Below are 27622 nucleotides of genomic sequence, written 5' to 3'. Positions count from 1 at the left end.
CAAAAGAAGACAATCTAACTTATCTATGAGATTTGGGAATGGAAATTTCACTTTGTTTCATAACCTGTTTTTCTGTTCACTTTGTACCTTACAAAAAGGAACTGTTAGGAGCTTAGACATTATGAGACCGTAGCACAACACTTGGAAAAAAATAGTGTGAAAAGAGCTCTTCAAAGATACATAATGCTTCAGAATCTCCCCATTGGCTTGTGATGCTGTCTTTGGGCCACATTTATTCAGCCTTAACACTCAGTTCCTCATTGGTTTGTATTTCATCATTGCCAGGATAATTCTGAATGCACAGATAGAATCACATCATCCTCAGGAAAAGGCAAAGGAACCCTTTAAAATGAAGTCTTTCAGCCAACTGAAGGAAGCCAGGCAGTTCAGCCTTTAACCAGAAGTCAGACAAGTCCATTGCCACTTCTATTTTTCCTTGCCTAGAAGAGGCCACATAATGGCAAATTTGAAAATAGCAAAAACTTTTTTTAAAAACCTTCACTACATACCCATAATTTTTCTTTCAGTACAGTACTGCATTACAGTATTTATTCTGGATGTTCTGCTTTTTTTGAGAACAAACTCACCACAAGAGAAAAAAGAGTAAAATTATTCCAAAGAACACTTTTTTGGATAAATCTAAGTTTTCACGTACGAAACTAAATAATAACAACTCCAAGGATTATTATGAGATGAGGCTTCAAAACCTAAATACTTATGGGTATGAAAAATTAGGGTATGTATTAACAATCCATCTAGAAAGCACATCAAACAAAACTAGGTATCTTCCTGAAAATGAAGTGTTCTTAGCAAAGCTTCCTTTGAAGGTAGACAGTCTTGAAACTTCATTGTGTTGGCTGGTGCAGTTCAGCTTTATGATCTCTCCTTGAAACAGTTATTGTAGATGAGTATTTTTTGAACTGGTATAAATCAAAATAGCAGCATCACATAACAGAGCCACATATGAAGCCACAGAAGTGTGAAACAGTCATTTTTATATGCTTGTGTTGTTTTGACTTATATTTGACTGGGTTAGAGTGAAAAACAGACACTCTTCCATGCAGTGTGTTCTGTCTCAGCCCAGTTACCTTGAGTATTTAAGAGGTTCCATTGAAGTCAGTGGAGTTTATTCACATGCTTAATGCTAAGCACCTGTGAGGATGTTTGCAAGGTAAGGGCCCTAGAGAATCTGCATAGTAATAGTGGCTTGAAGAGGTATGAAAATTACATTAGGATAAAATTTACACTTACTTGAATTATACATGTAGATACATATAACTTTAGGAATAACATAAGCAGATCCAGATCTGGCTTCCCTAGATCTTTTGGGAAAATGTGTTTTAGAAATAACATATTTTAGATCAGTTTCATTTGCTAATACAAGGTGTTATCCACAAACATTTAGGCCCTCATATATCAGTAGCGTTTCTTACGCTGACCAACCGACGCATTTTTGTATGCTTGATAGTACATTAAACTGTGTGAGATTATCCATTGTGTGTGTAAGGAATGTCTTACATTGGTGCTTCCCATTCTGGAATGAGAGATTCCACAAGCTTAGTTAATTTGTAACATTTTCATTTAAGATTATAATTGTGATTTCATTTAAGATTATAATGAATTTAGAGGAGCATATGCCCCAGGCTTTCTTGTTCACTAGTAAGAGATATATAATTCCATTTTGTGAGAGCTTATGGCTAACTAGCTTGTTAATCTCACACAAAATTTCCATAATGTATGAAGCAGCCTGGTGAGAGTGGCTGTGTTAGAAGATGTCACTGTGTTGGAACACAGACTTTAGAGTCTGATAGGGAGTAGCATTTCCTCCCTCTACTTTTTTTAAGCAAAAGAAACTGAAACAAATGTCCTTATTACAGGGATTGAATCAAACTATTTAGCTAACTGCTGAAATTTTAGTTTATTTGACATTATGTAGAACAACTAATTCTGCCCCATACTGGTGGGTATATTATTTCTGTGGTGCTAATCACAGAAATCAGTTAAAATTCTACAGTCCAGAACTAATGTTTTGCTGTATGACTAACCTTAATTTATTTTCTTAAAAATCTATTGTAAAATAACATCTGGTTTATCGCAGCAAGTGTATTGATTGAAACTGAATTGAATGAAATGATGGGGGTTTTTTTGCTGAAGAGGAAGCACAGCCAAGAAGGACTGAAGTGACTTCTGCTTTTTTTTGGTGAACTGTCAGTAGAAGGGTCCACCAAAAGTGAATCCACTTTTCGGGTTGAGTTAGATATACTTGTGCAAAGTAACACTGTGTAACAGGTCAAAGTAACACTGTGTAACAGGTCTGTTTATGAAACTTGGCTGCAGGCCACGGTACTGACAGTGGCCTTCTCACCTGTGAACCGAGCATTCTGCCAGTGGAATCACCCTCATGTGCTTATTTACACTGTCAGCTTCCAGGAGAATGCATTTTAAACTCAAGTTTGTATAAAAGGTGAAAGCTCTTTAATTGCTGAATATATTCTAGAAATGGCCTTGCTGTTAGGAGCTGATAGTCTTTAAATTAACGTGTATATACACCATGGTATTCCTTTTACTTTTTAATGTGGTAAGATGTTATCAAAGAAATGCACATTGAAGGGGCTGATTTTCATTCTTACTTAGGGCCTTTTACAGCATTCAAGCAAGGGAAAGAGTTCTCTGAGTGCATGTAAATTATACTCATGCTTATTTAAAGCCTGTGTAAATGCAAATCACACTCTATACATTAAAGTAGCAGCATTAAAATTATATTTTCATTCATATGACTGCCTTTATTGGCATGTGTCTTCACACTCAGGCACAGAGGTGCTTCGTTTGAATGCTGATGAAATACAGTGCTTGTTCTCTGATTGCATCCCATCTTTTCCTTCCAGCGCATGATTGCCAACACTGTCAGGACAGTGAAATTCTGCCGAAGCCAATCTTTCAGTAAGTGTGTTACAACATCTGTACTGTCAGCATTATCATCAGTAGCTACAGTAATTACAACTAATTCTGTGTGTACCAGAACTCAAGAGCCTGCTTTCCAGCGATTCTTCCATGTTTGGATCCTGTGATGTTTCACAGGGCGAAATATCCTTCAGGAAGCTCTAATAAACCCCTTCTCCTCTATCTCTTTTCCATGCATGTAAATATCTGTGAGGTCTCTACCCATCTGTCAGATTAGAGCCAGTTGAAATTAGACACTGGATTCAGAAGTGGTTGAAATAAGTCTAGCAGGCAGCAGCACACAAATACTTGCTTGGATAAATGCTGTTTTAATATGAAACCAGTCTGGAGACATGACCTTTATAAATGACATAACTGCATAAGGCAGTGAATTTAAAACCTGTTTGTCAGTATAATTACCAGAACTTCTTGAGGCCATGTAAGATGACAGAACTATATATATGGTCAAACAGGCTTCTCTGTGGGTCTCATCCCATCGAGCTGCACTGTCAGTCTCAGTCACATGCACATTTCCTCAGCACTTCATCCATTTTGACTCACAGTACCCTTCCTCTTTCTCAAACAACAGAATAACTAATATAAAACTATATTTTTATAAAAATAGTTTATTTCCATATGAGTCAAAGCTTAACTGTAGATCTGTAGAAATTTCTGTAGAACATTAGAAATTAAGAAAGATTTTTTTTTTCCTCCACAATCCAGGTCTTCCTGGCTTTGTGTCTTTAATTTTGATGTATTAAGCATGAGTGAGACCTCCACATACTTAGAAATGGAAGCAGATTTTCATTATATATGATATAACAAAATGTCAGTATATTGATCTACTGGATCTAAATTCCATGGTTTTTGTGTGTGTGCATGTGTAATGTAATGTAGATGCCTCAGTATCATTTTTTAGTTGAATTTAAATTACCTAACACATATTACATTACACTGTAAGCTGTTCCTATGGGGCTGAAGATACTTAGAATTTGACTCAGTAGTATTCCATAACTGCTGCTGGAGTAAGTATAATGTGGTTAAGAAATGTAAACAGGTAGTAAATTCTGAGGCTTGAATGGGGCAGCCACTAAGCACTACATTGATACAAATATTTAAAATGAGAATATTGCATGAAAAGAAGCTGAAATCAATTACATTTTGAATCTGTGAAAGTTCCTGGTTCAAAAGCAAATGAGCAGCTTTAAATTGTACTTGTTAGCTGTATAATGTATAGCTAATGACTGATAAGGTGAGGTGTCAAACTGTAACCAAGGGCCATCAATTTTAGTAAATGTAGCCAAGGATGTCCAAAAGAAAAGTTAATTTGTGGGGGTAGTAACCAGAAAGACCATCAGATACGGAGAAAAGGTTTCCAAGAGAGCAATTTCTAAATATTTCCTTTTTAACTCGCCAGGATCTAGTCTTTCCTGTGACAGCTGGTAAGGAGTTGTGCATTTTGTTCAGGCATTTGTCCATTTACGTGTATCAATCCTACATCATTTCTCTTTCACCAGATCCCGATGCAGCCCTAACTAATAAAAACCATCAGGATGTTCGGAGCTACGTGCGGCAATTAAATGTGATTGACAACCAGAGAACTTTATCACAGATGTCTCACCGACTGGAACCGCGCCGAGCATAAACATTTGAAGCAATGATGAGAAACGATCTTTTATCCTCTCAAGGTCACTTGTTAAGAACTTCACTTTCTCTGCTACTGCACTGCCACTACAAAAATAAGCAAAAACATACCATAAGGTCTTGGGCAACGCACAATATACCAGTCTGCTGAAGAACTTTGGCTGAGGAAGAATTTATGCACTGTAGGTGTATGAGTGGCCATGTTGTGAACTGTTAATTCATCTTGAAGTGTAGTAAGTGATATCTAATACAGATTTTAAAAAAGGCAAAAGATAGAATAGTTAGTGGGAAATGCACAAAAACTTATAACAGTTCTAAGGTAGGTAGTGGAATCTTCTCCCTTAATTAAGAATCTGTATTTTATGATTTATGCTTCAGGTCAGGACCAAAACTGATTGTCAGTTTAGCTTGCTCAGCTGCTCTTGACCTCAACAGAAGATGGATGTAATGATCTGATGAAATAATGTAGGTTCAAGAGTGGTCCAAGGTACAGTTCCATTCAGAGAAGACTTACAAATATTTCCATTTTAAATCCAACAAATACTAAGAAAAATTCCTAGTCTTAATCATACTGTCTTCTACTACAAGCAGTGTGGCCATTTCAGAAAATTGACAGGACTGAAAATATTTGAATGATAAATAGATTAATCAGTGTTTACATTTTACTTCCTTCTTTTTAAATTACCAATCAGGTTTTTACAAAAATCAGTTAAAAAGTAAGGTCATCAAAATCAATAGCATTAAAGGTAGCTAAGGACTGGTTCAAAAAGAGCACAATATGCACAAATGGATTTCAAGAGAATATTTTCCTGGACATTAAAACCTTAAACTTCAGCTAGAATTAATCTTGGCTGGTTAACACATCTTCTGGTCTTACACATTTACAAATATTTTAATTTTCAGCCAATTGTTTGCACTTTCAATAGACTGTAAATAAATGTCAATTCATTATGTTCTAGAATATTTATTTATGTAATAGTTATTGTGCCAAAATAATTCTGGTTTATTTATTTTTAGCATGTTATGAGAGTACAGCTTTTGTCTTCACACTCTGAGCATTTACATGTAGAAGTTGTGTGATCTATCTTTTCTGTAAATAACATGCAGTACCTTATTAAATGTAATTGCTGGAAGGGTTTAGTCACTGGCCTTATTTGCACTTTCAGCTTCATTCCTGCATAAATACCCATGCTACTAATTGGCTGATATATCAAACTTGGCTTGTCATTTGCTGGGCCTCAAACCCGCAGTTGGCCTTTGTGCACTGAGAGATGGACGATGAGATTAAAGCCAGTCAGATCCATCCCTGCCACGGGGATGACAGTCAGGCAGTGACGCAACACCACTGTCTCATTAGCTCATTTGTTTCTCAGGAGAAAACATTTAAATTGGAAGGGTTTAAATAAAGAAGGGATATATTCTTAATTTTAGCTAACTAATTTGTCCTGCTCAGTCACTAATGTGAGCACTACACGCTATCTTATCTTGGGCAGGATTTTACCTCAGGTTGGCAAACTCAAGACCTTGGCTAACAGGGCACTTGAGAGACCTCTGGGTTCAATGACCACGGGGAGGTCTCTCAGGGCCTGCAGCCATGAAGGGAGGGGTGGTCTGGCATGTGCCCTTTCCCCTCCTGAATGCTCCTGGGGATGGCTGTACTGCTGCTGGGCAAGCCCAGATGGCAGCCAAGTGCATGCCAAGGGAATGACGATGTTCAAATGGTAAAAGTCTTTCCTATTGCATTCACACTGGTTCTGCGCTGTGAAGCTGGATGTCATAAAAATGATTAAGCCTGAAATTAGAAGTTGCAACTATTATCTCATAATTAAGCTTCAGAAATTACCTCATTGATATAGTCTACATTTTGCTTTGGACACAGAGCATATTTTTTTTGGCATTGAGCAGAACTGTGTGGAATCAGTAAACACATACAATTTTTTTTAATCTATAAAAATAATTACATTCTTTTAGTCAAAATAAATTCTGCAAAAGTTGTCAGTGGGGAAATGCTGACACAGAACCACAATCTGCTTGGTACCTGCATTCTGCAAAGGAAAGAATTACACAGTTAAGAAATATTCTGCAGCATGATGAAATAATTTACTTTAACTTTGCTGTCTGATAGAAGTTCAAGATGATTCAGAGGAAAACCAGCTAATAATATAGAGACAAATTTGTGTCTTGTCATTTCAAGTGAGAAATATTTATTTCTATTTCTGCTGTTCAATGAATATACTTCATATGGCTTTTTCAGATACAGAATCTTCCCAGAAGCAAAGTATGCAGTAGAGTAAACTACAGGGATACAATGAACACAATAGGCATTTTTATCTTTGCAATCAATTGGTAACATTTCTGAGTTCGTTATTTTATTTGTTCCAGGTTTGTTCCTATTGTTTGGACTTTCATTTATTTCTATGTTAGCTGGTTTATAAAGCTGCCAAGTTTTGGCTTGACTCTGCATGTAGACTAATTCTTCATCTGTTCAGTATGTTTTTATCCCCTAGGTTTATTCTTTTTTTTTCTTTAGAACTTCTAACTGTTTTACTTATTTGTTGCCAACAGTCTCTATCGTGTAGTTGTATCCCTGTGATACAAAGAGAGGTTTCATGGCACCTCCATGTCAACAAATGAATGCAGTTTACCTACTCAATGAAACAGGTATCTGACATTTTTTAATTTTCCAATAAAGGGTGCTGTATAAATAACAAGTGTTGCTATCTCTGTATCTAACTAATTCAAGTGGTTCAGATAGTTGCTATGGTTCTAATCACTGTCTAAATACCTAGAGATTAGATGAATAAAACTACCTTCTGGCTCTAGGGTCTGTCCTGGGCTTCCCTAGCTCCCTGTGTTGACTTTACAACAGGAAGGCAGCTGCCAATATATTGCTCTAGCTGTAGGAAGCCTAAGCGACTGTTGCACTAGAGTGGAGAATGAATAGGAACTCAAGAAACATTGAAATGTCAAAACATCCATCCTGACTTCACCCTGTGCTCGCAGCTGCAAGTCCCAGCTTGTTCGTGCTTCACTGAGGGCACCGCCTTGCTGCTGACTCTGCGACGGGTCTGCAGGCCTGGCTGCAGGGAGCAGGGCAGTCCCCAGCACCACTCTGCTCATGGCGCATCCTGGTTTAGCTGCACCACTTGGTCTGGTTTTGGCCCATGCCAGCTACCTCTGCAGGAGAGTGTCCAGCCATTCCTTCTGGGGGATCATGCAGCCAGGCTGTTTCCAGGGGAAACTACAGAGCTGTCTGTCCTGCCTCTGTCCTGCCCCCACAGTCCTCCAGTGGGACCCAAGGTGCTCTGCACCTCCATCACACCCACTTGCATAAACAGCACAAACACTACAGCACAGCCCCCCCTCTCACTGCAACACTGCAGGCTAAAGAAACATAAACCTGTTCTAAATCCTAATCAGGATGATTATGCCTGAGGGTCACAGGCCATACAGTGCTGATATGGCTGGTCCCTGCTGCTTGGCCTCAGGGCCCAGAGCTCCTGGTCCTGTTTTATTTACTAACAGAGTCCTAACTGTAGTATGAGTTTTCAGATGAGATATGACCAGGAGGCAGTGTCCATAATAAATATCCACTGCTGGGCACCACTGAGCCAGGGTGGCGACACCTTGGGCATTTTGGAAAATCTTCTGCATTACAGGGCTCCACCATTAGCCTTGTTTTGCTAAGGCGGCAGTAGAGAACACAAGCTCTGTTTAGGGCTGCAGAGCCTAAAGAGTCACAGGGTACAGCACTCCCTACCCTGGCACATTTCACAATTGTTAATTTGTTAGGATTTCTTCTTTTTCTCAATGACCAGGCACAGTGCTGACAAAAGCAGGGAAGAAAGGTTAAATCCAGGGAAGCTTGAATCCTGTACACCAGGAGGCTGCAACTGTTTGGTAAAGGCAGGATTAAAAATATTTTCCATGGACATCTTGTTCAAACCCAGTCAGCCACAAAGATATAATAGTGACAGATAAAAGAATTCAAATGTATTTGCAGGGCTCTGCAGATGGAGGGTTTGGGTTCTTTCTTCTTAGGTAAAATATTGTGAGGGCACACAGTCTCTTCAGACCAGGTACAAAGAGAGACAGAAACAAAATGCCTCTTTTCAGAGGCACTGGCAAAGCAACCTTTTAAGTACAAGAAGTTTAAATATAATTTAGAAATCTTACAAAATAAGTTAGAGTGAAATAAAAAGATTTAACCTTCAGGGGTACAAAAAGAGGTAATGAATTTTGCTTGGGAAAAAAAAATTAACAAAATTATAAATCTAAATTGTTAACACAGCTTCTTAGTAAGGTCAACTGCATAATATAGAGCACCTTAACCTCTTCCAGCAATTTTTAAACACCATGCAGCTTAAATAGACTGCTTCTGAATTCAGCAGTATTTCTTCTGGGAGCTCTGAATGCAAATCAAGAGGTAATAGTAGAAGGAAATTAAAAGATGTGCTATTCTCATTTCATTTTTTGTACTGATAATAAGGAAAGCAGCATAGAGTGATATGGCAAAGTGAACCTCTAACTTCAATAGCTTTTCTTTCACTGTTAATCTGAAATGCATTACACTCTGCCTTTTCAAATAATCATAATGTTCTTTACTGTAGCCTGCATTAAAGTTTAGCAGGCATAAGCAGCAGCTGTCACCAGAGGTCAAGGTATTAGCAATCAAAGAAAATAATGACCAGATTAAAAAGTTATCATTAAAATTGTGAAACCAGAAACTTCTTTAAAAGCTTATCTTTGGAGCCCTGCATCCAGAGCTGTAGCTGTGCCCATGGAACCCCTGGCACCCCTAGATGTCTCCCCACTGCAATATGGTGGGGCTGGAGGGGACCCTCACCTTTCTACCTCCTCTCTTAGAAAGGTGCAGCATTGCCCCAAACTAATTCCCACAGGACAGAGAGCTCTCTGGTGTGGCTGCTGGCTAAAGCCTGGCGTCAGGCTTCTTGCTGTGGTCAGTGTTGGAGGAGCACGCAGGGTACAGTGCTGCATGCTTGTACCTCGTGCTGTCCAACAGCACAGAGAGAGTGGCTCCAGCCCTACCTGCCCTGTGCACTGCTTTAGCAATTACAGTCCTTAGTCATCTAACTAAGGCAGCAACTTGCAAATCCACAAAGGAGCATAATCCAACCACAATCTTGGTGGTTTATGGCTCGAGTGATGGGGGGACTGCTGTAGAAGGAGAAATTCTTAAAAGGGAAAAAAGAGCATGTACAGCTACAAAATCTATCACATCTAACTGCTGAAGGGTATTTCACAAAGGGTTGTTTTTTAATAGGCCTGGCACTCAAAGGTAATTTCTGAATTCAAAATAAACTCAGAAACTGACATGATAATGCATAAAGAACGAATAATTACTGACGCAAATTGGAATATTTTTCTTGGAAACTCCATGTAATAAAAATGTGACACATGGGGGTACTGGTAAGAGCTTGACCTTTATTTCCTGGCCCTAATCCATTTGGGTCAGAGTGACAAAAAGCAAACCCTTTCTCACATGGTAGGGGTCAGCCAGTTGTGTTTAATTTTTTTCCTCTTTTTGCTTTCAAATGCAAATAAAGCACATTACCAATGAAAATAATGATTGTAAATGAATACCTCAATTAAAGGAAATTTACATAAACATACGTAGGATAATGGTAGCAGTAGATATTCCAACATCCTAACAGACAATAATCCATTTCTTAATCAACTTCTGTCAATAATCATAAGCTTTCTGCTCTCCATGGTTTCCTCATTATAACACCACCTCTTGTGTTTTTAAATAGTTCTTTCTTCAGATGCTGTCCGAGCCAGCAAGTGAACCTGCTATCTGTATTTGCCGACTCTTTGTGTTTTTTCACAGGTGTACATTATTTCTGCACAGGACTACTGTCGGCAGCATTGTGGATGTTCTCAGATAACAGAGAGACAGTTTTGCCTTGGGTTTTCTTTAGATGTCCTCATTCTCTGTAGGACTGACCCTTGAGGGCTGCAGCACTGGCAGGTTGCTGTCTAGAGTCTGTTTGAAATACAACATTTCCTTCCATTTGAAATTCCTGCCCTAGTGTTTCTCCTGTTCCTCTTGTCTGGCATGTAACTCCTTTGTGGTGCTCCTGACCAGTCAGCACTATTGCCAGAAACTAGTTATAGGTTTCCAGGGATTTTTGTTTCCTTCCTGTCATAACTAGAAACTGTTAATAGTGTGTTTGTGTTTTGGGGGAGTTGATTACCTTTATTTGGAATCACAGGAAAAGGGAGTGAGATGATACAGCTAAATAGATTTATCTACAGTAATGGCTTTCTGAGGCAGTCTAATATTATGGACATTTTCTAGTCTTATTTAATCTCTAAATACAAAGAGAAAAAAGATGAGCTCTCCAATAGACAGATTTGTTTCTAATTAATGTCCAGTGGATTACGTAAGTAGCAAAAAATGTAAGCTACAATACACTACAGTACATCATTAAAAGGAGTTAATATTTTCTTTGTAATTCAAACCAATTCTCTGCCAATGGTGGCCAAAAATTTCATTATTCCAGTACCTGCATTTCCTTTAGAAGAAAGGTAAATGACGTAAATAATTTGGTAATAATTGGTTTTAATAAGGAAAATATGATAGTATGCTTTAAATCACTAGTTGAAAGTTCTGTGTTGTTATCTTCCCTTGGTGGTTCCCAGAGGTGGTGGAATTGTGCCTGCCTCTCCCCAAACTCTCTGTAACTGAGCAATTTATTGGGAAAAAATTTAGAGAGAAATGAAGGGATTGTTGCTTCAGTGGAGCTTGGAGTGATGTGGATTAGAAAACACAAATGGGCACAGCTTCAATAAATTCAGTACAGCTCTAAAGTAAAGAAAACAGTGTTAAACTGTATTACATTTTAGAGAAAAAATCTGCCAGAATTAGAACAACAAATTAAGTCCATTGGACCAGAAAATTTAATATAAGAAGGAGTATGAGCTATATATATATAAAATTAAAAGTATGTCATGAAATGGTAGCTGAGCAGAGTACTAGTGAGTGGATTACAGCTGAGTATGATGATCAGCTAAAAATCGTGGTGCCAGAAAAAGACAAGAAAATCACTTTTGTAAAACAATCAAGAATTGGATTTCTTGTTAATATTTTGCCATCTCATGGCTATCTCATTACTAATTATATTTACATTTTTGTAGAAGTTACATGTTCTTTTTACACTGAACACGTGCCTGATCAAAAGACAATGTACAAGCTGTAACATGCCAGCTCTGAAAACCATTGTGCACAAAGCAGGTACTTGATCCACACCCATTGCACACAAGCATATTCTGCCACATGTTTCTATTTAATCATTCTGGTCTATGTTAAATAATTTTGTGCTTAATACTTTTACAATTAATTATTATTTAATAGTATATTTATAATTTCATGTTAAATATACCATATAGGCACCTTCATAAAACCCTTATTTAAAAATAAAAAAAAAAAAAACAAAAGGTAAGAAAACAACAACTGAGATGGGTCTCATAGATGGATGATGGTTGGTACAAGCTCTTTCTTCATTTCCCATGAAGGACAAGAAGAAGCCATTTCCCACAGCACACCAAAGACTGGGCTGCTGAAGCAAACAGGAATCACGGTTGCAGCTGTGCAAGCATGGGGACTGCATGTAGCATCATGCTGGTGTCTGTGGGTGTACACTCACCACCTCATGTACACCAGGAATGGCAAGACTGCCTCTGAGCCAATTCCAAAGACAATTCCTTAGATTTTCCACTTGCTATCACCCAGAAAGTAAAAAGGTAGCTTATTTTGGCTTGCAGTTGTCATGCAAGATGTCTTTTGGCATGCAAGTTGTCTTTTAGTAATGAAACCAATCCTGCTAGTTATGTTTTGGGGTGTAACTGCAGAGTTGTGTGATTGCAGCATGTGTAGACATACCTGCACGTATTTCAGTCTGGAAAGCAAGCATAAATAATGTAGAGAGGGCTTCAGCTCTTCTAGATCCATCACAAACCTGATGGAACAAATGCCATAAACCTAGTGACACCATGTAGTTACAGCTAACATTGCTCAAACTAGCTAGATTAACACTAGCATACACTAGTGCTACATGTTCGACAGCAGGGTGTACAACCTTCCCAGTATATCCCAGGCATGACTTCCACCATGTTTTCCAGCCAATTTTTTAAGCTAGAAATGGAAGCAAGCCATAGCAACCAAAGAAGCAGTCATGCTTCAAAGAAACTTCTGTGTTAAGCCTGAGATGAGCTCTGGGCCAGTCTTGAAGGAGAATTGAAAAATACAGAGCAGGTTGCACCTCCAAATGAAACTCTGTGTCTAGAGTTTCACATACAGTTTAAGCTGGCATGAACCACTACACTGCTAAATAAGCACTTCCAGGCTCCATCCCCTCTCAGCTGCATTTATCAGCCCTTGCTCTTTTCCTGCCTTTGTGCTGGCACAAGTCCTTGTTCAATTACCTGATGACCTGCATTCTGCTCTGAGTGAAAACTGATTTGTTTTCTCTGCAGTAGCTTCTCCTGCACAGCCCAACTCCCTGTGCAGCAAACACCATGCTGGCAGAAGGTGAGGTGGGCAGCACAGCGGCAGGAACAGGGCTCAACAGGCAGGGCAGGGCTGTGCCTTGTGCTTTTGGCAGACAGGATGATTTAAACCACCTGGACATATGCATGACACTGTATTTTCCATGTTGAAATGTGGTAAAATGTCATTACACAACCACATCTCTTTACACAATGAGATGTAAAGAGACAATTCATATGAATCTTTTCAACTCTAAAAGTTGCTAGAACTGCCTTTATCCTTTGCCAAATTTTGTGGCTTTACAATAATTTTTGTTAGCTTTTAAATATTTTCTTTTTCTGCCTGTCCCATATCAATTGAAAAAGCCTGAGATTAGGATTGAGCTCTCCAGAGGTAACTTTTGAGTTTCTCTGAGTTTGCTGCCCCAGAAAGGAGGGAAAACATACCACCAATGTGTTGGTTCACTGTTCTATACAGTAAGCCAATACACTTAAGAAATTGCAATTACACTGGTTTCTGATCTTTTCTAGCTATTTTTAATTTAATTTTCTTGATGATAGAAAAACAACTTGAAAATATCCAGCCTCACTAGCCAGAGGGGAGAAAGAGTACAAGCCCAAAATGCATGCTCGAAACCTTGTTGTAATAGTTTCAGCTTCACCACTGGGGTTGGACAGTCCTTGTGCAGACTTCTTTGCTTTCTCTTACTTGTCCTCTACTAGAGCAGGTGCAATTATGGGATTTAAACAAGTGGTGTGTTAACACATTGCCTGGTGCAGACTCTGAACTCCTACTCTTGAAGTAGGAAATATTAACCACCCCCTCATTTCTCATGGGCTACCAGAATAGTTTATTTAGGCCCTACAACCAGGGCTTAAATTCAGATATGGTAAATCCCTGCTCTGCAGATACACAGCCATGGAAAAATGCCCAGACAAAGCACAGTAGGCATGTGAATGCATGTGCTCAAGGAAAATGCCTATGAAACAGGTAATTTAACATTCAAAGAAATTTTTTAATCATTTGACTAATTGGCAATTGCCTCTGGGAGGAAGGACAAACACTTTAGTTACAGCATTTAAGAGACTAAGTATGTGGCACCTCTCCTCCTCCAGAGCTTAGTTCATGTGACTTGTGTTTGATATTTGTGTGTTCCTTTAAAATGTGGCACCTTTGGCTGGAGGCTTCTCCAGACTCATTGCATATCAGTTCATAAGAATGCACAAGTGCTCTCAGATCAGACAAGAAGTGTCTGTAACTGCAGTATCCAGGGGAAGCCAAAGCATGCTGACCTCCCTCACTGCTTGTCCTGGCAGTATTGAACCTATCTGGCGGGCAAAAAGGGGTCACCAGGGCCCGCTTTTTGATTTTCTTACTGTCTTTACATGCTTTCTGCACTGAGTGCTTAAGATCTTGCTGAACTTTACTCCTACTTCTATAGTTCAGTTAAATGTTTTATTTTAAGCACAGAAAGTATTAGTACTTCAAACAGGTATTAGTATTTAATGGGTATCAGAGGCTTTCCCCCATGTTGTATTAGTTGTGCTGAATTAATACAACATGGGGGAAACCTCTGATATCCATTAAATAATTATATTTCATTAATCAGTAAAGTGTTCTTCCATGATTCACCTTGATACCATACATCTTTGAGATGTACAATTAATGGATATGGTTCAGTGGGATGCTGCATAGCTCTTTGTGAATCGTGCAACACAACTGGTTTTATATGGCAGTTCTACACATGCATGTAACAACAGTCAAATATGAGAGAGAGCAAGGAGCTCCAGTTCTCCAAAGAATATAAAATCTCAATGTACAGTCAGCAGTAGATAACCTGGGGAGTGCAGAGTAAAGCAGTGCTAGGCACTGAGTCTTGCACGATAAATTGTATCATACAGAAGATGTGCTGTTACAGCCACGCAATGTGCTTACCTCAATAGAAAAATTGTTTGCTCCCCAAGTCTTTTGAGTCTCATCCTTTAAGTGTGACAGCAGTAAGTTGTCTTATTGAAACAGTAATAAGATGATTCTATTTGCAAAAAGTTTTCTGCAACAGCAGAATACCTCAATGCCATTGAAATGTTTGGATAAGAAGTGGTCTGTATGGCTGTTTCATTTCTGACCTGGGCAGCCAGGGAGTATGTACGAGGGATTTTTGTGAGGGGGGGGGGGGGGGGGGGGGGGGGGGATAGGTGGTGGTTACAATTGCCAGTCAAGTCCTCCTCTTTTTCCATATTCCTGAAAGGAGGACTGGCTGTAGGAGCAAATTTGCTCCCTTCCCATTCCTTGGGACCTACAAATCCTCACCCACAGCAACATGGCAATCCACTATCCCAGCCCCCATGGCACAAGAAAATGAGCAGAGGTTTTCTTGTTAACTTCATCTGGTCATTTTGGTAAAAAATTTAGCCATACTACTGGTCACAGAAGGAACCGTGGAAGGAAGAAGCTTGTGCTTCCAAAGCTGTGGCCATGGCAATGCATCCCCATGCCTGGACTCCCTCCACCTGCAGTGGTTGGGCTGCACTTGTCCAGTGGAAACACTTGACAGAACAGGCCCTGCTCAGTCCAGAGGCTCTTCCCAAGTTTGGCACAGCTGACCAACAAGCAAACAGCCACTCTGCCAGACACTGACCTCCCTGGGCAGTCCAAGCCAGGAGAGCCAACCCTGTCCTTGGGTACATCCCAGCCAGGCAAGGGATGTGATTGTCCTGCTCTGCTCTGCACTTGTGCAACCTCACCTCGGGTGCTGGGGGCAGTTTTGGGCACCACAATATGAGAAAGATATAAAGCTCTTAGAGGGTGTCCAAAGGAAGCCAACAGCGGTGGTGAAGGGCCTTGAGGAGAAGCTGAAGGCACTGGCTCTGTTCGTCCTGGAGAGGAGACTGAGGGGAGACCTCATTGAAGATACAACTTCCTCATGAGGGGAAGCAGAGGGACAGACACTCACCACTCTGTGGTGACCAGTGACAGGACCCAAGGGAATGGCCTGAAGTTGTGTGAGGGAAGATTTAGATTGGATATTATTAAAAGGCTCTTCACACAGTGTGGAGTTGGGCACTGGAACAGGCTCCCAGGGAAGTGGTCACAGCACCAAGCCTGACAGAGTCCAACGAGCGTTTGGACACCACTCTTCAGGCACATTGTGTAGTTCTTGGGGGTGTCCTGTCCAAGGCGACGAGTGGGACTTCATGGTCTTTGTGGGTCCCTTACAACTTAGTATAGCCTGCGATTGTGTGATTCTGAGAACCTGACGCTCCGTCCCGCTCGCCTCACGCCAGCCCCACCACAGCGCTCACGGTGTGGGCGCAGGGTGCGTAGGCCGGGAGGGGCCACGCGCGCCGAACGACAACGCTCCTGTCCCGGGCCGGGGGGGCCACGCTGGCCTCCGCCCGCCGCCCCCGCAGCCCGAGGGGCCGGCACCGCCCGCCCTGCCCGGCACCGCGCCCCCTACAGGCAGGGCACCGCGCCGCCCGGACCCCAGAGCTGGCGGCGGCCGCGCCTCCCCGCGGGGCCCGGCGCGGAGCGCGGGGTGGCGCCGCTGCGAGGCGGTGCGGGGGCGGCGGCGGCGGCGGCGGCTTCGGCTCCCGGCACCAACCGGAAGCGCGGGGGACGGAGCGGGAGACGCGGTCGCGCCGGTTGTAGCCTGCCTCGCCGGCTCCGGGATCGGCGCCGCTCGGGTCCCGCCAGCCCGGAGCCCCTCGGGAAAGGTGAGGACGGCGAAGCGCCCCCCGCGGAGGCAGCGCTTGGGCGCGGTGGGTGCGCATTCGGCTGGGCGGAGGGAGGCGGCGGGCAGCGGGCCGGGCCATGGGTGTCCCCTCCAGGTTTGACGTTCTCTGTGCTGAAGCAACTTCAGAAGCCCTGTGAAGGGAGGCGGCCGGCCGGGCACACGGCCTGACCTTGCGTCGCCTTGGTCCCGCCGCGCCGGCCAAACACCCCCGTGGTCAGCGGCGCCCACGCTTGGCCGCGCAGTGGGACGGGGGTTGGGAGACGAGCCGTGCCCCGCCGGGAGGGCAAGACAGGGCAGGACAGGGCAGGACAGGGCAGGGCAGAGCGGTGTCCGCCGAGCGACAGCCGGGCAGCACGGCCCGGCGCGAGAAAGGCGCTGCCGGCCGCGGCCGCCCGTGAGGACGGGCAGCGGGACACGGGCAGCGGGACACGGGCAGCCGGCGTCCGGCCGGGGGCTGCTACGCTTGGCCACCCCTGCGCTCCCTAGTATGTCTTTCAAATGCAGCGCACCTGCTGCATTTTGCTGTTGTTTTGGGCATAAAATCCGTCGGGTTGGGATTTGAGGTGTGACTTTCATTCCCTCCGTTTTTTTCCTTTTTTAAAGTTAGCTGTCGTTGTTTGGTTTTGCTGTGTTTGCTTAAGTTAGCTCGTTTCCAGCAGTATGATCTTTTATTAAGCTTGCGTGAGCTATCTATTACCCTGTATCCAGCATGCTCTACTGGGAGTTTTAGTGACAGAGCCGTCGGGAAAGCCATGGATCATTACTTTTTCTAAGTTCCAGAAGCAGAAATAATTTGAAAGCACTGGATTAACTGGGTCACTTCCCGAAAACATCATAGCTTTCTGCAGGAGGCATGTGGTGAGATGTTTTCAGGACTTTGTCCTGGAATTGTAAGTCCTCTGAAACCTACTTCTTTTATCTATCCGTAATGTGCTTCGCATACTGGTGGCATTGTGTTAATAATGGTAACCCTGGAGAACCTGGCTCACTGTGAGGGGAAGACAGAAACATGGACAAAACTGAGGCCCAGGTCCTGCAGTCTGGTCTGTGCCAGGACCAAGCTGCACAATGGGCCTGGATGCAGGCTTAGCTGCCTTGTCTTTCTTGCGAGCTGTTGTGTGCCTGCACTACTGGCAGGCATCACTTACAAGGTATAATGTAAGTGAAGTGACCAGTTTAGTTTAGGGGTTTTCTGAGATAAAATGTTTTTTATTTAATGTGAAGTCTTTATAGCCTTCAGTCTCTGCCATTGACACAGCTTGGCTTGTATCCTCAGTACTCAAACTGTTTAGGTGGAGTTGAGCCATTTTTTTGTAGCAATGGTTATATAAATTGAAATAAAATTAGACATGTTATTAATGGAAATATGCAGAATTCTTAGGTTCTGACAAAGGACAGGCTCAAATGTTGTTGAGTCTGTAACTAAGGTAGGCAGAGCCATGCTTCCAGTCTCACCATCTGCAGGGCTGCTACTCAGTCTGATTAAGAAAGTTTAGGAATTGAAGGGGTTGTTGGCTTTATTTTAAGTCATTGGGAGATTAGAAGATTACAATATATTTAATTTGGATTTGTGCTTGGAGTTTGTTTACATCTTATTGATCAACAGTTCATGATATGATTAAAGGGTTTTTTAATTTATAAAAACTTTTTTCTGCAGCAGCTTTTGTAGCTCAATGTCACTAACTCCTTTACTATTTTCTGTTTGGACAAGACAATGGTTAACCATGTTTTGGTGTTTGAGGGTGGATTTTTTTTGTTGGACATTTTTATTTGTTTTTTTTTTTTAATATATATTTTTTTAAACTCTGTTTAAATATACTGCTGAAAAAATCCAGGTTGGTATGCTCAAGGACTGCAGGCCTTGTTGGATACAAAGGATGATTTGGGTCTAAAAATGGATGGTCAAAGATCCTGAAAGCAAATGGGCTGTTTTGCCAAATAAGGAAACTTGGCACATTCAGCTGTGTATTTTAAGATAGCACAAGTGTGGTGTGCTACTACTTTATTGGCAATATGTTGGCAGTGTGCCTTCTTGCAAGAAGCACTGAATCCTACTTTGTGGAACCACACAGTAAAGCGAGGGGCAGGGAGTTGCATGGTTGTTTCCCATAATAATTTACAAAGGCTGTTCCTGCAGTAATTGAATACTTGAGCAGCATCAGGTGCACGTGCAAGATGAGAGATGCAATTTTCGGTTTCACAGCCACGCACTAAACAAAGTATGAGTTGCAGTTACTGTGCAATTTGTAAATTATTTCCTCCCTCCTATGTCTAAGTCCCTGGAGTGGAAGCTGTCTGTACTCTGGGAGCAGTAGCTGAATGACAAACAGAAGGGTCTTCTGTTTTGTATGTGGAATAAAGCAGAGTGTTGGGCATGGCAGCACTTCCCCTACATTGCAGTTTGTAGGGAGCTGGGAGGTAGAACTGAATGTGTTGAGTTCTTCCAGTGTTGCTGTGCCAAGATGCAGGGCAGCCTGCAGCAGGGTCCTGGGGGGTTCCCTCACCTTGGGGGGGCCTAGAGGAAGCAGCGAATGTGGGACCTTTGCAGGGCTAGGACCCTCACATGGGTTAATCCCCTGAAGTGCTGTAATCACAAGAAGCTAGTGATGGTGGATGGTTTCCTACACCTGCATCACTGGTGTACTGAGCTGAGCTTGTGGTGACATAATGTGGTGACTTCGCTTGCTGCGAAGTGACTCTGTGTAATGGTCCTGACATGCTGCATACTATTGTTAAATAATAATTTCAAATGTTAAACACTGCCAAATAGAACTCAGATCTCTTACTTTTTGGTATGAAATGAACAGCTTCCAACAGCATGCTCAAATATAAATTACTATGTGGAAAACAAAGAGCCAGGAGAAGATGCAGATGTTGCTGCAAGATTACAAGCTCATGATAACTTATTAGAAATAAAACAGAAAAAGGAGAAAATTCTTTTACCCGCAGAAAGATCCCATAGGAATAATTGAAATAACCAGCAGTTTAATTATTTCCTGAAATACCTGTCATTCACTGTTTCTGAATTGTCATGTCTTCATTTAATTGAGAGCAAGCAACAAAGTCAGTCAATGCAGTGTTTCCCTGCTACACAGTGATGGTAGTTCAACACCCCAAACCGTGAGTGAGGAAGGAGGGTGCGGGTGCCAAACCCTCCTGAGCTGTGTGCAGGGAGTTGCTGTAAGGCCCCGGGCTGTGTTGCAGCGAGCTGCTCTCCTGTCTGCAGAAGTGTAAGATGAAAAAAAGTGCCACACATTGTTGGAATGCTGTGCTTGTTTCAGATGCAAGTGGAAGACTATAGAGTTTAATGAAATACCTGATTTTTTTTTTTAACTGGTTTTATAAACTCAGATTGTTAAATATCTTTAAAAGAGGATGACAAGTTAATAACTGTGTGTGGATTTGTCACATACAATTTTTAATCTAAACAGTTGTTTTCTCAAACATAACATAGAGATTGATCTTTCTAATTGAGGATTACCTACCTTGAATCCAAAAATGTGGAGTAATGTTTAAACAGGCCTGTTATTTCATCTAGAAAAAGAAAATGAATGCAGCCTCGTTTTAATTACAGATCTCTAAATAAAGAGTGTCTCTTGTAAATCTCTTCTACTTTCTCTAGAAAAAAAGCATCTGGAGCAACCTGATGCCAGCCAATGAATCATTCTTTAAATAACATTAACTTATTGTATGCTGGTGCCCTATAGTGTCTCTACAACTACCTAAAAGAGGTTGTGGTCAGGCAGGGGTGAGCCCCTTCTCCCCGACAACCAGTGACAGGACAAGAGGACATGGTCTTAAGATGTATCAGGGAGGTTTAGGCTGGACATGAGGAGAAATTTCTTCCCAGAAAGGCTGATTAAACATTGGAATGGATTCCCCAGGGAGGTGGCGGAGTCTCTGTCCCTGGAGGTGTTCAAGGAAAGACTGGATGTGGCACTCAGTGCCATGGTCTAGTTGACATGGTAGTAGTATTGAGTCATAGATTGGACTCAGTATCTCAGGTCTTGCCACCTGATTCATTGTGTGATCCTGTGATCTGCAGCTGGTTGACTGCCGTAGGTAAATTTGAAACTGAGAAGGTGTTTAAAGAATGAATGGTAGCTTCTGCAAGTGCTTGTGTGTCAGGCACTGCATTGTGAGCACATGGAAATTGAGATAAAGTTTAAAGCAGTAAGGAGGACCCATCAGAAAAGTACTCATTTGTATTTGTCAAATGTCTGGTGTGCATGTTATTCTCTGCTAGTGTAATTTTCAGAAATCAAATAATTTACTAGTTTGTACAGTTGATTTGGTGGTTCTGGGTGAACAATAATGTTAAATAATTTGACAGCTCTTCAAAGCTATTGAATTCAGATAGTGAAGCCCAGAAATTTCTTTCCTGGGATGTGTTTTTCTTTTCACTTGGTTTCCTTTTCCTTCTGCCATTTCAAATGAAATGATCTTTTTTCAGCTGTTCCCACCTTCCTGTTAAATTTATGGTCTAGTCAGTGCATATGCTTTTGCCTGTGAGTAACATCACTCTTCTAGCTAATTCTGTTGTCAGTAAGGAAATTGTTCACTCGAGTGTGATTACCTGTGTGCATAAATATGTGCAGGGCCATGGCCTTAAATTGTGAGGTTTTTGAGTTGGGAAAGTCAGTCTGTTTTATTTGTCTGTAAAGTGTCCCATATGCTTGAGACACCATGTACGGAGCATGAACTTGGAGAAGCTGCTGGAGTAAATAATGCAAATGAACTTTTGTTTCTGAAGATTTGCTAATTAAGCAGCAATGGCAAGGAGCAAAACATTGAAACGTCTCTTGGTTTGTAGGATTGACCAATTTCCTTTGAGCTTTCTCTAAAGAAAACGTATGCAGGCTGTGCAGGAGATGACTATGGGATGACAGGAAATTACACCAGCAACAAGGTTAAAACAAGAACAGAAGGTCAGCAGGACAGTTCAGGCACTTGTATTAGGGAAGAGGCTGCAGAGCATTGGAAGAAGGGACTTTATTTCATATTCTGCTGGTAACCCCTGCTCTGACTTGCAGCTCTGGGGAGAGAGCATTCATGTTCCCTCTTTGGGAGCTCTGCAGGCTGGCTGTCAGTGAAAGGCTTGAAGCTGGCTCCTTGCTAAAAAGCCTTCAGTACACATAGTAAAGTTGTTGTGGTCTGGTCAGCATTTATCTTTATGGGTGGTCAAGAGGTATAAAATGAAGCAGGCAGTTTCAGAGAAGGCTCTGTTATGTTGTGTGTAGAAAAGTGTTGATATCATCATCTCTCATTTGGAGAATAGCTGCAATCAAATAGTGCCAGAAATTCCTGATCTAATGATATCTTAAAATTTTAATCAGAGTAGCTACACAATCAGGAGAGACAGGGGGCAAATAATGCCTTTGTGTTTGTTACAGAAGGGACTGGCAGAAAGAGATTGTGGCAGTCAGCAGTACAAGGAGTTAACACAGTTGTGTTTCGCAGCTCTGGACAGCACATAACGTTTTATCTCAAAAAGCCCTATGGAATGGAAGTTCCCAGAAGACACAGTATATTTTGATACTGTAATTTACCAGTGAAATTGGATGTGTTGTTTTCACCATCAACCCAAAATCTCTGGTTCTTTTTTTGCTTGTTTTGTTAAAACTAATATCTCATTTTATGCTGATAAATTTACTGTCATTAATTGCAAGTATAGTAACTTTTGCTGGTAATTAAACCTACTTTGTCTAGGCTGGTGCATCTGAACTGAACCAGCAGCAGACTTGCAGATGATTCTGGAGTATGCCGTGTCCTGCAGTCCCACTAAAGACCTGAGCTTTCTGATCTTATATCATTAAAAAAAGAAACCTAAAATTAGTCATTGTTCATGTATTTAGGTGATAATGTTTCTTGAAATTTGCTACAGCCATAAGCTTTATCACCATGAAATCTCCGGGGAGGACATTCTGTTCCTCCGTCAGCAGATTTGGGATCATCTCCTGAAACTGCCAACACCAGTCTTGGCACAGGCTGCAGAATTTCACATATTGTAACCCAGATGAATTACCCTGTACTTGCGCTTTGTTACAACGTGCAAACAGATCTGAGTCACTCAGGAAGAGACATTTACCATGGCCAGGTTTTTCCACATCCTTGCACGAAGTGCTCCGGCCTGGCCCGGAGCGCTGTTGGGGCGCGCGGTGTGTGCCGAGGTGCCGCTGCTCGCTGCCCGGCGCCGCTGCCCGGCCGGGCTGGCCCGTGCCCGTGCCCGTGCGTGGCCATCGCGGCCGCAGGACGGCGTGCCCGGCGTGCCGGAGCGGGCAGGCAGCCGGGAGCCGAGAGCACGCTTCCTGTGTGTCCGCGGAGAAGGCAGCCACGTGCCTGCCTTTTGCAGAGCTGCTTCCAAGGTGCTCGGAAACGTCAGGATTGCTCTGAGGAATACTGTTAGTTGTTTCTGTACCCAGCTCCTCCTAATAGATTGTGCAAATTATGCAAACTTTAGTACTCCCTGTTGGAATGCACGTTCTCAGTCTCTTTTCCTCCTGTGGCCTGTGGATGTTACTGGAGTGTGCTTATGATTCTGATTTTGGGGTGACTGAACATGGATAAGAAAGTCCATAAATCCTTGGAGCATGTGCATTAATAAAAACTTTTCTCTTCACAGGTTTTGCTGTGGTATATTTTGTCATTATGAGATGTCGTCTACCAGTGCTTCATTTGTGCAAATTAAATTTGATGACTTGCAGTTTTTTGAGAACTGCGGTGGAGGGAGTTTCGGGAGTGTCTACCGAGCCCGATGGATTTCTCAGGACAAGGAGGTGGCAGTAAAGAAGCTGCTCAAAATAGAAAAAGAGGTAAAAGTTTACTTTTCATTCACTTTGTCTGCTGTGGTAACAACAGAAATTCTTTTCTAGTGTTTTTGATCCTCTAGGTAATGCAGGCAAACTACCTTGGGATTTTTGTTTGTTTAATTACAAAACTCTGTAAGCGATGATGCTACAGTAAGGACATAATGAGCAGTCCAACCCTTCACTCTTGTTGCCCACTTTTTTTGTTTTGCAATTCTCCTCTACCTGGCCCTGAGGAGAGCTTGCTGCACCTGTGGAGCTACTAATTTCCTGTTGATACTACCAGCATGTTGCTAGATATGAAGAGATAGTGTCCCTGTCATTACCTGATTCCATTTTGTCCTCTTGACGTCTGTTCTGTGGTTCACATATCTATGTTCACTACAGGCTTAGAGTTGTCTCTTCCCTGCCTGATGAAGATTTTGATCTAGGGCTCCACTAACTCCTAGTTAGTCATAGCCACATAGTCATAGCTTGGTTTTGCAATGAGGTAGTTTTAGCCCTCACTGTTCTGCCAGTCTCCTTCCCTTGGGGCATCTTGTGACCTGGAAAGGTGGATGAGTCCTTGGCAATCCTGGGGGAAAAGGCAGAATTTGCTAAGGTTGGTTTGTTGTTTGTTTTTTTTTTTTCAAAGCTTTTTAAATTTGCCTGACAGTCCTTTTGACCCCTCAGCTTTGTACAGTTTCAGCAGAGATGTGGTGTATGTGGTCCTCACAGTACTCCAGTCTGCCTGCTGGTCAGCACTGGTGATGGAGCAGTGAGCACAGCCCAGTTTAGTGATGGACAGCAGAGTGACTGGGCTGTTGTTCCATCATGACTGTATGTATGTAACTTGTATACAATCTCCTCAGACTGTTGTAGGAAGACAGTTACAAGCTGGAGGACAGCAGAGCAGTGCTAGGCATAATAGACTTAGTAAGTAATCAGACACCAAAGTTCATCCACTGCGGCAGCAGCTGAGCTGCCTTGATTGTGTCATGCTTAGTGATGTAATTAGCATGTTTGATCATGATTAAGCATGTTGCTGTCTAAAATAATGTAAAAGGATCCCAAGATTTTTCTAGGACAATGGAAGATTTATACATTCTGTCCAATGTCAGTTTGTGGTGTTCTCTTTATTTCTACTATTTGTTAATATCAAAAGATAAATGAAAAGTAAAATTTGAGCTATGCAGTATCAATAATGTGCTCCTTAAAAATAACCTGGCTGGCAGATCTCAGTCAGGGTCAGTGAAATACCTTTATTGAACATGTGTGTTTCTGAAGGAGTTACACCTGTGTGTGTGCTAGACCTGTTGTTATGTACTAAAAACATTTTTTGAAAGTAAATTTAAGAACAATATTACTATGTCTTGTGATGGCATAAAACTCGATGGAATGGGAAAGGATGGAGGAAGGAAAATCCTGTGTATTACTTGACACAGTTGGACCATTCAGCAGAAATACATTTTTTTAAGACAGTGCAACACAAAGTTCAGCTTGGAGTAGCAAGGAGCACAGGTTGTATAGTAGTAAAAAGCCCCATATGCCAGAAAGAGCTTATTATAATGTAAGGATTTATTTAGGGACTAATGAAGACTTGCAGCTCAGTAAGAGCTAGTATCATGGTGCAGTTAGGCAAATTTGGTTAATTGTTTGGCATATGCAAATCAGGATAAAGTAATTTGTAACAACCAGGTGTGCTTTATCTTGGTATGTAGCACTGGGAAAATTGTTGTTAGGCATATGTGGTTCTGTTCTGTTTAAAAGAGTGTCAATGAACTGTAAGAGCAGCCCAAGGGAATCTGCAAAACACCGAGTGGAAAGTTGGTGAGAGTGGGGGTGTCAAGAGGGGGTGATGAATATCATCCATCAGGATGAGTTGACAGAAGGAGAGCAAGTGCCTTCCATCACAAATTTGTTTATTTTTCTTTGGACTGGTTATAATTTGCAACTTAAACTAAATCAGTCAGGTTATGGGAACAGCTTGGTATGGGCACTTGCTCTTGAAAGTTTTCTGGAAAGGCAGTGGAGAGGCAAATGGTGATGCCTTAAATAACTCTGACAAGCTTTGGCAGAACTTTTCTGTCAACAACCTTAGAGAATTAAAAAGTAAGAGCTTATATACAAACATTGCATTTTCATATGGAGAAAATGATGGGATAGTTTAATCTAGTGCATAAAGTTATTGCAGGAACTAGTGCTTGGAATCTGTAGCCAGAAAATTAGAATGGAAAGAAAAGCACAAATTATCGGGAGTGAGGATGAGTAACACTTGGCACAGACTACAAATGAAAGCAGTGAAGATGGAGGATCCTTTTCATCTGTCTTCTCATTGAGATGTCTTTTTAGACAATTGTTTTTGTCAAGTTGTTGAGCTCAACACAGGAGCATTTTGCTGAAGTATAGTGGCCTGTGCTGTACCAGCGGCCAACTTGGTGGCCAAAAGGTCTTCTGGCCCTAATGGCCCTCACATATTTACATATGTAGCATCTTCATCTGTAGTGATAACAATAATCAATGTCTGTGACTGGACTGCACTGAAGTCATGGTGACTTAATGACTCTTCTGATATCAATACAAAAATAACTTGCTGTAACTCTTGTGTATCTGTGTTTAGTAGGTACTTGGATGCGTTTAGTCCAGAAAACTAATTATTCTGTGCATTTGGACAGTGCTCTCAGGCACTCTTGGGGATGGTCCTGTGTGGGGCTGAGAGTAGGATTTGATGATCTTTGTGGGTCCCTTCTAGCTTGGCATAAACCGAGATTCCACTCTTTCTAGTTTATTTGGAAGGAAGTGTCCTTTTATCTCCATGACTGCATGTCTTGTATTTCTGTTAACTGCTGCCAATAATCCATAACAACTGATTAGAGGGAAAACATAGGAGAGTTGTGAAAAACTTGCTCAGAGGCATTTCATGCTAGCCAAGTCCAAGGGAGCAAGCCAAGTCAATAGAGCTATGGTATCATTCTGCAAATATGTTGTATCTATGTGTCATTTTATTAAACAAGCCAATCACAACCAGTAAAGATCGTGAAGGTTTTATATTAGCCCAGGGGCTAACAAGTTCTAACATGTGAAGCAAAGCAAGTTTTGTTCCAGCATCGCATATTAGAATATGTGCTCAGAAAAACTTCAAAATACTTGGAAGAGTGTTGCTTAAACAGATTGCTTTGAAACTCTTTGAAATCTGAGAAATACCTCTGCAAGGCATTAACTTTTTTTATGCAGGCAGTAAAACACAACTTTATGGGGAGAGATGTGTGTATATTGAAAAAATACACCTGAACAGGTCTGCTAGGAAAAATATACATATGCTACAAGGTCTTGGTTAGAATATTGGACGTGATACTGGGCAAGAATTGTGCTGATTAAGTAAAACATAGGAATGTAGCCTGAGTGATTAAATAGCAGCAAAACAAAAATTAAGTTGCCATTTTACTATCTAGTACAACCACTACAGTGGTTATAGGTTTTCCTGTAGGAAACAGGAGTTCCTAGTAAATTGTTTTATAGAAAATGAAGCTGTCAGTGTGATGTTTATGATGCATGTGGCAGAGTAGAAATGCCTCCTGTAGCAGGATCAGTCCTTTCACCCTGAGTGATAATTGTGTCCACTCATTGAAGAAAATTGCACATCTACTACTCCAGAAGTTATTTGGTATTTTTGTGAGGGATTTATATGAATTATTAGATAAACCCATAATTTAGCTCCCACTGAAATGAATGGGACAGACTGAGGCCAGGGGCCTTATTCTGCAAATTGCTAGCAGTTCTTTTGACTCCATTATCTTGAGCAGATAACTGCTGGAGTGAAGTGTTACAAATGTTGTTTTATGCCTTGCCACGACTGCTTTTCACTGAAGAGCACTCACCTCCTTTGATTGCCCATCTCTGAAGTTTACCTGTTATTTGTCATTGCTTTTGAGGGCTGTGCTTTTGGTGGCAATTTGTTGGCAGCTGGTTCTTCTTGGTGTGGTTCTTCACCAGGAGGTTTATTACTGC

General features: G+C 41.6%; 2 protein-coding genes across 5 annotated transcripts in view; both read left to right on the top strand.

The window, feature by feature from the left end:
- RAPGEF4 (Rap guanine nucleotide exchange factor 4) overlaps positions 1-5717 on the top strand; it is a 141856-nt gene extending 136139 nt beyond the window's left edge. For all 3 annotated transcript variants that reach the window (XM_071434900.1, XM_071434901.1, XM_071434902.1), the window contains 2 exons: positions 2886-2940; positions 4458-5717. In XM_071434900.1, the coding sequence (XP_071291001.1) occupies positions 2886-2940; positions 4458-4585 (183 nt within the window). In that variant the 3' untranslated portion in view covers positions 4586-5717. The remainder of the gene's footprint in view (positions 1-2885; positions 2941-4457) is intronic.
- Positions 5718-16598: 10881 nt separating this feature from the next.
- Positions 16599-27622, top strand: part of MAP3K20 (mitogen-activated protein kinase kinase kinase 20) — a 90723-nt gene continuing 79699 nt past the window's right edge. Inside the window, exons 1-2 of one of the 2 annotated variants that reach the window (XM_071434889.1) lie at positions 16599-16809; positions 23452-23641. In XM_071434889.1, coding sequence (XP_071290990.1) covers positions 23483-23641 — 159 coding nt within the window. In that variant the 5' untranslated portion in view covers positions 16599-16809; positions 23452-23482. Of the gene's footprint in view, positions 16810-23451; positions 23642-27622 lie in introns of those variants that run through there. The other variant, XM_071434891.1, reaches the window with a different exon arrangement.

This window comes from Agelaius tricolor, unplaced genomic scaffold, assembly GCF_023055355.1.
Source record: "Agelaius tricolor isolate 1412-34295 unplaced genomic scaffold, bAgeTri1.0.p SCAF_10, whole genome shotgun sequence".
Lineage (NCBI taxonomy): Eukaryota > Metazoa > Chordata > Aves > Passeriformes > Icteridae > Agelaius > Agelaius tricolor.
Note: the sequence above shows the minus strand (reverse complement) of the source record. Positions and strands in the feature narration are given on the sequence as shown.